General features: G+C 35.7%; 1 protein-coding gene across 2 annotated transcripts; it reads right to left on the bottom strand.

Moving 5' to 3' along the window:
- Positions 1 to 370: 370 nt before the first annotated feature.
- Positions 371 to 9538, bottom strand: LOC104895839 (uncharacterized). Of its 2 annotated transcripts, none has more exons than XM_010682465.3 (15): positions 9342 to 9538; positions 8444 to 8857; positions 7794 to 7871; positions 7529 to 7584; positions 6884 to 7003; positions 6740 to 6810; positions 6401 to 6494; positions 6045 to 6254; positions 2595 to 2846; positions 2055 to 2163; positions 1840 to 1907; positions 1596 to 1665; positions 1426 to 1500; positions 1228 to 1319; positions 371 to 694 (listed from the first exon to the last, which is right to left on the bottom strand). In XM_010682465.3, exons 2-15 carry the CDS (start codon positions 8759 to 8761, stop codon positions 619 to 621), a joined length of 1689 nt encoding a protein of 562 aa, XP_010680767.1. In that variant the 5' UTR covers positions 8762 to 8857; positions 9342 to 9538; the 3' UTR covers positions 371 to 618. The 2 variants fall into 2 exon arrangements, with proteins under 2 accessions (XP_010680767.1, XP_048501823.1); XM_048645866.2 differs by having other exon boundaries at positions 8444 to 8849.
- Positions 9539 to 10045: the final 507 nt, after the last annotated feature.

The raw sequence follows: 10045 nt of genomic DNA, 5'->3' as shown, positions 1-10045 counted from the left end.
GTCCACTCTAACTCCATGAGTCCATGTAATACCCACACCGCCACCAAGAAAATATTGGTTTCTATATGCGAGATACTCATTTTGCATCTAACAAAACCATATTGATACTTCAAAATTCTTGCAATTCGTACCAAAAAAAAAGCATTAACTAATATTAGTTGATCTAATTAATCACCATAGTACTAAACTCTTCCAATTAGATCTTAGTACCAAAATCCTTCCAATTAGTACTCATGTAATATTATTCTGTAGTTTTCAACTTTTCATGGTACCAATTGGAAAAAAATGGGTACTAGATATCCCCCAGTTTGATGCCTATAACAGCTCCATCGCTATCCCCGCAAATAAAAAAACTGGATATATTACACGATTTAATGTATACATGGGAAAAAAGAAGGCAATTTATTATAATAAATCATAAATTGATCACTTCACAACAATCAATTTCTCGACTGCTATACATAAACATAGAACAAAAAGAATATCAAGGGAGAAAATATGTAGAATTAGTATACAAGATTGATGATCAAAGACAGATTACAAACCAATTCTGGTTCACAAAAAAGAAAAAGGAAGTAAAGAATAAATTTCTGACCGCAGATGCCACCAACGTCCAGCCTATGGTCTTTGATACACGTACTTCGTTCTAGGATCTACAATTAGACCTTTACCCCCGTTCACTTCTAGATCGTGCCTGCAAAACCCATCATCATATTACATAAAACTGCGAAAAGTCTCTCTTGTAGATGCAATGGACTTCAGCCCCCAATCCAAATAAAGGTGCATTTTTTCACAACTTATCTAAATTGACCTTATTGAAGCTTATTTTATAACCTATTTGAATTTATTTTCTTAAGAGTGATAAGAGTGAATTTATTTACGGCGTTTTAGATTTGTTTGCTTGTTTTAGCTTCTGTATGTTTTTCCGGTGTCCAAAAAAAAAAAAAAAAAAAAAAAAAAAAAAAAAAAAAAAAGCAACTGTAGTGGCCCAAAAACAACAGTCGCTGTAACTTGGAGCATTGTGCATACATGAGTCACTGTGAAGTGTATTTATAGTGCCTCGAGAGGGGGGGGGGGGTAATTTCGTAGGAGATTCAGCAAGTTTCAGGCTTTCACAAACCGAAAGATGGGATCTTTGCTTCTTGATGACATGCTTACCTAACTAAGTCTGGGAATGTTGAAAATTATTCAGATACAATGCCATAGAAATGGAAGTGAATACTCAACTGGAATACGAAGTCAGGGATGGTTAACTGTTCACGGGGAACATATCTGAACAACTGTAGTAGCCGATCAACATACACCACTTTCTTCCAAACCTAGACATTCACATTGATGCATGGGTAAAGATGCAGAATCTAGTGGCTGAAAATGAAAAAGCAAAAGAAAGACCTACAAGACTAATAGAATGTGATAGATGCATACCACATTATCCACGCAAAGTTGAAGGGCAAAAATGGCTGATTTCAGTCCGAATGTTGGATGTAAAATATATATTGCCTGTATCAAACATATCAGACCATAAGTCCTAATGTATATCTCTTATTTTTAGTGTTGACAATAATCAACAAGATAATAGAAATCCTGTGGCATACATGTAGATTACGTTGGTGCTTGCGACCAAGTATTTGCTGTAATCTTCTCATCCACCCTAAGTTAGGTTGACTGTACACCGAAAAGAATAGATATATAAGATATAAAATTGATACATAGGTCAACAAAATAACTTTAATAATTCATTATCGTGTAATAATACAAGGGTCAATAGCATCTCTGACACTGAAATTGAACAAAAATATTAGTGGGCTCCATACAAAGATTCAAAGAGAGTATTCTTACGGCTGTAAAGAAGCAGCAGAATGGAAGTAGACAATACTATACGGCTTCTGACTTATAGGCTCGAACTCCTATAAAACAATCATCACGAGATCATATTATTGCAAAATACCACAATCTCATTCACTCCACATAATACAGAATGGAATCAAAGTAAAATAAAAAAGAAGCTAGTCCATCATTAATCAGACCAGTCACAGCTTAAAGAAGTCCTTTACCTTTACGACATACAATATAAAGCGCTCCAGATCAAGGCACCGCAACAAGAAATGAGCTCCAACCACTACCATAACTGGCCGTCCTTCACTGTCTACCCCACCACGATATCTGAAGAAAAACAGCAGCATGACTCAAATACAGTACTCCCTATCTGATATCTCATAGTTTGGCATGCAAGCTTTAGTAGATCAAATAGGTCAGAGCAGAAAATTGATCAGGTGATACAAAGGATAGCATATTCTGGTTCCCTGCATGCTTTTAACATTGTCATCATATTAAAAAAAATGACACTGTGATGGCTTGCTTTTCTTAATGTTCAAAAGTTATATGAGAAAAAGGTGGCAAGATAAACAGGCACTTTCTAGAAAAGAGGACAAGGTCCTGAGAATATGTTTATCAATTGGCAATGTAATCCAACATCGATGGTGTATACTTCTGGTAAAGCCACATTACACAAGTGAAAAAATCTCTTATTTTATTTTTGGTTTGGGGTGTGTGTGTGAAAAAAAAGCAAAATTATGTGAGACAGTACTACTTACACAATTTTCATTTCTGCAATCTCAGAAAGATTAGAAGAATTTGCTTTAGCGACATATCTTGAATGGAGAGAAAATTCTTCAGCAGCAGATAGTGGAGGACCACCAATATCACCAAATCCAAGCACTTTCGCAAAATTCCATCCACTTTGAGCTTGAGCAGCCTTTTCCCACTGCTCCTTGCGTCTCTGATCTGGATCTTTAATTAGCGACATAAATGCAGGATCCAGATATGTGTCCAAATAGGAAGAATCCCTGCCCAGTTGTATAAGAAATTCCAAAATTCTTAGCTAGGTCCAACATAGTGATTCAAATACCCAAAATCCAGTCCTATAAATTATATAAAAGGACAAGTTGATTGGGGGAAGGGGGAGCAGAGAGAGGAAAACAAGCAAGGTTTTGCATGTGATGACTTAGGAAACTTCTCCACTCATGAAAATGCCAAATCAGGCTTGTCAGTGGAAGCTTATTCGTGAGGACAAATCGAATCTTGTGGGGGTACAATCAGGCATCATTTGAAGAAGATTGAGATTTTAATGTGCAAGTATTATTTACCTTTATAACTCATCATGAAAAAGCTAAGGTATCAACAATTAGTTGATGCGGGCGAATTGATGGAGCCAAACAAGTAAACCACATTTCAAAAATGTTATTCTTATTTCTTCTCTGTTTAAGCTTAAATACGCTTGCGCACACTGGTTCAAGAACCAGTATATGAAAATTTTGATTATGAGGAAAGCTCAAATGTGCAACCATGATACAAGTTTGTATAGCAGCAGCAGCATCACATTATTCACACCAATCAACTGCAGCTTTTTACACCACAAAGACACAGAAAAGAGACTGCTGGAGCCTACAGTCAAACACCCTTCGTGTTTTGGCTTTTAAAATAAATATTAACAGCTAGTTATGGGCTCTCAGCTAAACATGACAAGACAGAATATTCCTTATCCTCATGCTCCATTCAAATAACATTATAATATATTTAGTGTGTAATATTTCATCATTCATATATCAAAATTTTATATTTAACAGAACTACAGAAGACACACACACTTTCAGAAGTTCAGCTCAGAAATGATGCTAGATTACAGGAGCATCATTCTTTCTTTTTTTTGTCCGAAACAGGTAAGAGAGGTCCTGTGAACCACTTTCCAACGCTTTCCATCATTCTGGTAAAGATTACCAACTTCAGACCACTGATAACACAATATCACCCAAACACAAGGAGAATCTATCACATTATCTTGGAGGACACATCATTTGAGGTGATGACAGATGAGACTCACAACTGGAAGATTTTGCTGAATCAGATACAATAAAGCATCAAACATTTACCATTCAGATTGCTAGATGATGATACATCACTTCATAATTCTTAGGAACGATAGATCACATCTCTTGGACAAAGTAATAGATTTTCTCATGTTGTGCCCTATTTTTTTTTTTTTTTCTCTCTTTGTACTATGAAAGATGCAGGTCCACAGGACCAAAAATCCAATGCTCATAACCTCAGAAACCAGATTGAGCCAAAGCCCAAATCGTCAATAGCTCTTTTCTAACAACATCAGGAGAATCTATTACATGGTCCAAGAACATTATCCATAGTCTTGAGTCACTAGTTTTGATCTATATCGTTGAACCCTCCACGAACCATGTCCCAGAACGTGGGAATTCAATCTTGACTGGCTTAAGTTCCAAACTTCCAGTTCTTTTTGGTCTAGTTTAGACAAGTAAGGTAGTAAACATAAGTTCCCTTACTCATTTCAAAATGTAGCACTCTTCTCGTCACCTGGTCCTAATCAATGGAAATGAAAGTGGGATACATGAGAAACAATATGGAAGTTAATAGATGTTATAAGGTACCATGAGTATAAACTGTGGATGGGTCACCTGATGTTACGGCATATTACCATTAACCAAAACTACATATGGCATGGTGGTCCACCAATCCTAATATTTAATTCCAACACAAAAGAGTGTGGCCCCAAGGAGTAACCTGGCCAAGACTAGAGGAGTGAGGCTCTCTAGTCTCTATAAACAAACTAAGGCTCTGTTCACTAAAACTGATTTTGTCTAAAACTATATTATTTGAGCTTATTTTGTCTAAAAACGCCTTATTTCTTTGTGTCAAGTTGTCTGAAATTGTCAAAAAAGAACTTAATTTGTCTAAACGTACCTGAACTTATTTTTTACGAACTTCTCTGAATTTAATTGAACTTATGTGAACCTATTTTGTCTGAAGTAAGTCATATTAAGTTAAAATAAGTTGAAGTGAGCAGGCCCTAAAGTAGTGCACGAATAAAGCTACCTTGGTGAATTCTTGAATGGCATTAAACTATATGCTTCTTGGCATGCATGGTATGCAGATTTGGACAAAATTATTACAACACAGACTAAATTCACAAACATTTAATGGCTGTACACCAGTCACATTATGTAAATTCACAATTTGAGGAGTTCAAGAAAAAAAATCTCTCGGATTAGCTTCAAATAGAACAAGGGAAAGTGACATGCCAACATGACATATACCTCCATTGCTTAGGCTCCGTTTGGTAGGGTGTAAAACGTTTTCTCGGAAAACTATTTTCCTCTATTTTTAGTTTTACATTGTTTGGTTGGCAAAAGAGTGTAAAACCATTTTCCTTTGGGGTAAAATTACTCTCCCAATGATGGAAAACCATTTTCCTTTCAAAATGAAGGGAAAACTATTTTCCTTATCTCTCTTGTACACTCCTCTTACTACCTCCTTACTTTCCCTTTCATTTCCTCATTTTTCTTACATGTAACCAAACAACGGAAAACTAATTTTGGAATTGTGTTTTTCATTGTAAATTGTTTTCCATGAAAATCATTTTACACTGAAAATATTTTACGCCCTACCAAACGGAGCCTTAATGATTGTCCCACTTTTCATTTTGTCATATACTTGTATGTGACTAAACTAATCACCTAATAAATAGATGCACATTCAACAAATTATTTTATATAGCCATTAATCTAAAACACTCATAAAAAACTACAAACTAAATACACTTCTTGATAGTAGTAAAATGTCTACAAGGAGAACCCGTATCGGATGGGATTATATATGAAATTCATTCATTGAATAGATTGACTAAAATAATCACTTAACACATAGATGCACATCCAACAAATTATTTTATATAGCCATTAATCTAAAATACCATTATTAAAAACTAGAAACTAATTACGCCTCTTGATAGTAGTAAAATGTCTACAAGGAAATTCTATTCCAGATGGGATTATATAGGAAATTCAATCATCAAATAGGTTTATAAAATATCACAGCACACAATGATTTGGGGTCGGCCAACATGAACCGTCATAATATCATAGCCCCAAAAAAAAGATAAGTCAAAGCACAATAAGCATATAAATCAATCAAACAGATGGTAGAATTTTAAAAACATAGAATTTAGAGAAACTGACCTTCTAACCGATCCAACCTCACTGAGAGGAAGGTCAGTTGAGGCTTGAGAAGGTTTTGGCTCTATCCTTCTAACATTCGGAAGTGGCATTATTCTGATTTTACGTTCATCTATGACTGTTTCACCATTCTCATCACCAACATCAGCAGGAAGCTTAGATATAGCAATCTCTTCTTCGTGCTTATCACGAGGAAAGTAAAGCGGAAGTAATCTACACATAAAGAGCATAAGCAAATGAATTCCAAAAAACTTATTGAAAATATCAAACTATACATAAACCCAGATATATAGGAGAATCTAACTTACATATTGACTTGTATAATATTTTAGAAAGTAATGTTAAAAAACAGTACTTACCTTTTATATATCTCCGTATCCATTGATGTGGTAGTGCAAAACACAATGGCTGTAATTTTATCTTTCTGCTTCTCAAGAAATCGCCTTACAGTCCCTATCAAGAAATAAAAGAAAAAGTAACTCAGAAACATGCTTTGCACTAAGAACTGACACTAAACAGAAACTAACCACTAAAACTTAATACCCATAAGGAGGCTGGAGGGTCAAGAGCTACTCGACACATAACAAGGAACAATATACAATCCCAGACCCCAGTGACCCATAAAAGTGAGCAAGGGAGCCCATGTATTAAGCCATTATTCACAGAAAGGCATGAAAAGAGATAGTGAAATGTCTCACGTATGGCCACATGTGCTGCAGGTTCACGTGGATAATTTTTTGGCTCTGTGTAGATACAGCCCATTGCTATGCTGCACAAGCAGAAATCATATAAGTTTTATGCCCACGAAGTACATGAAACAAGTAAACAACGGTGTTTCGAACCTTCGAAGTCCATTTTCTATAAGTAGCTCAAGGCACGAGCGGTAGCAGTGACTGAGGGCATTCTCTGCTGCTGTGTGATATTTGACTGCATACTTGGGGCCAACAGTATGGATTACCTTCCTAAGAACATAAACACATTGCAATTCAGCTTCATCAATAGTGAAACAAAGCAAAAAAAAAGAACTCCTAGAGTCAATTAATGGGAATAGTCCAAATACCAAAATGTCAAGAGTCTAGATTGTAGAACTTAATGAATATCAACCTTCCATACAAAAGTTCCCAAGATACTTTTTGCTTTACTTTTCTCTTCAAGGTAAGTGATGCAGTCTACTAAACAGTTACCTCAATAGGTATCAAATAGTATGTTACGGCATAGATCCACCAATTGCATAAAAAGTTAGGCATGACAGAAATTTGCTTCTTTTAGTCAACATGAATATGCCCTTTAACATCATAAAAGGATGGACGGGAAGACTCAATAAGTCAAACAAGAACCAATGTAACACTTACAGAAATGCTTTGAGATGTCAGAACAATAATAATAAAAAATATATATATATATGTTTCTTAACGTTGTTACCATGAAACGAGATTTTTCCACCAACCTTCAAATAAATTTAATAATGCTGAATCTATTCCACCTACCTAGCCGGAAGGTCATAAGCACTCGTCATCTTTGCCATCCCAGTTCTACATCCACCCTGCGAAAAGACATGGCCATAAAATAATAACTCATCCAATCATACATGAATTCTAGAAAGTACATTGGGTAGCTAGACTAATATGATTGGCAGAGGACCATTGGGCAACATCAACAAAAGTAAACGACCGGATACGTTCCGACAAGGAAAAAGAAGTAGATAATCAAAAGATAACTTGAATACAGAATTAGAAAGCAGAAATTGCATACCAGTGTAGCACATTCTTCAGCCAGACCAGGACCAGCAACTGCATGTAGACCAGGACTGCTATGTGCTTCATCCATATTCTGCCCGAAGGATTTGTAATAATATAAATAGTTATTGAGAGTGAGTTACTTACTATAGTTGGAGACACTAAAATGCTCAAACATGTATGTCACACAAAGGTGATAATGAGCATATTATTTTCAGCTAAAGGAAAGACCTTTTGCACCCACGATATGTATCCCATAATCATCCATATATGTATCCCATAATCATCCATACTTTTAGTTGGATGCTTGAGAGACATAACTATACAAGGAAAAGAAGCACGTTGAGCCGTTGACTAGTATTATGAATGACCACATGGAACTCCATGTGTGCGCTCAAGTATTCAAATAAACAAATGCAGCCTCGTTCAAAATTCATGATCATAATCCAGGTTCAGTTCTAGGGTAATAGTTACTAGGGTTTTTAAGAACGTAAAGATCATACAGCAACAAGACATTGCACTAGCAACAATAATCAGCAAATCCTGAAAAAAACGAATCATTACCTACACTGTACAAGAAGTTGACACAACAAACACAAGAGCTCAACAAAAATGTTGATGCAACAAATACAAAAGCTCAAGACTGTAAAAGGGTGACGAAATTACCTCATTGGTGGAGTTAACAACAGCATCCACTTCAATATTCCAAGGATTTCCCCTCCAGAGATAAACCTTGGAGTTAATTTCATGGTCAACAGGAAATCTAGATACCATCCCATTACTTCCATTCTCTGAAGTGGAAGCTGATGTAAGAGGGTCAGGGAAATGCGAACTAGGAAAAATCGAGTCTTCACTATCAGGTTCCAAAGACCAGCGAACCTCAGCGTCACTCCATCGAGGAACTTGATCCAAAGTCACGACAGAGTCTCCAGTATCAGTGGGTGAACCACCTCTAGTGGGTTCTGTGGGCATTGGACGATACATATCCGGTTTCCCCAATCAAAAGCTTTTATTCAACAAAGCTTTCTGGGCTCTTCTACCTCAACCCTCATAAGCTAAAAGCTAATATCTCCTGTCCACCTAATACAATATCAAGACAATGGTTTGTTCAGCATTGCAGAAACTGAAAGTTCAAATTCCATGTGATTTATATGGCAATATTTCCTCCATTAAAATCAGATACACAATCATCATTACCACCTAATTAGCAAAAGGGAGAGCAAGAATCAATATAGATCCATACTTCCATAGCACATAAAAGAATTTCTTGCCACTTCAATCAAATCTCACTCAAAATACAAATTGCGGCAAAACCCAACTACATAATGAAGATTTTCATGTCAGTAACTCTTGTGTCAGCAATGAGAATCAAAATCTACAAACTTTACCTAAACCCACAAAACCCAATTCAAAACATAGAGAAAGCACAATCTAGTTACATTATGGGAGAAAAATATAACAATTAAACCAGAAATTGGGAATTGCAATTATTGAAACAAAGGAACTAAACTGAAGAAAACTTACAAAGTCGAGATTTTGAGAAGTGGGTAGAAGAGAAATATACCTGGAGATGAGAGAAAGAAAGAAGGGCGTCGATATGTTTGGAAAATTTGAGAGAATTGGGTAAATCCGATGATGATGAGCTTGCAAGGATCAAGTTGCACCAGAACCCGACATATGATTGTTTTGCACTTTTTATTTTTCTGGGGAATTTGACTTAGATGCTGGATACCCGATACTTGGTTTATTCGCTTTTTCTTTTCTGTTTTCCTTTTGTATATCTTTGCCAGCCTATCTGGTAAGTGGTAACAGTTAATCACAAAATATTGAGTTGTACCGTTGTACACAAGTCCGTCGAGCTGTTAAAAAAATAAAAACACTAAACGCAGCCTCATTTTACTAACAACGCAGCCCAAAAAACTTTTATAATCATATTCTTTCTAAAAAAAATCTCTCTTTCTAAAAATATTCTCTCCACCTACTTTCTAACTATTAGAAGAAAAAACTTGGTAAAAAAAATTAGCACCTAACGACAATTTGGTAAAAAAAAAGTTAGCTTCGGTGACAATTTGGTAAATAAACTTAGCTTCGGATGATAAATTGGTAAATAAACTTAGGTTCGGGTGACAAATTGATAAAAAGTCAACTTTTGCGACAGTTTGGTAAAAACAATTGAGTTCTTGCGACGTTTAGGCCAAAATTTTAGAAACCTATTTTTCTTTTTCTTTTCATTTATTGTTGAATTCAGGGGTATCTCCTTTTAATTAA

The sequence above is a fragment of the Beta vulgaris genome, chromosome 6 (genome assembly GCF_026745355.1).
Source record: "Beta vulgaris subsp. vulgaris cultivar EL10 chromosome 6, EL10.2, whole genome shotgun sequence".
Classification (NCBI taxonomy): Eukaryota; Viridiplantae; Streptophyta; class Magnoliopsida; order Caryophyllales; family Amaranthaceae; genus Beta; species Beta vulgaris.
This window is presented reverse-complemented; position numbering and strand designations above follow the sequence as displayed.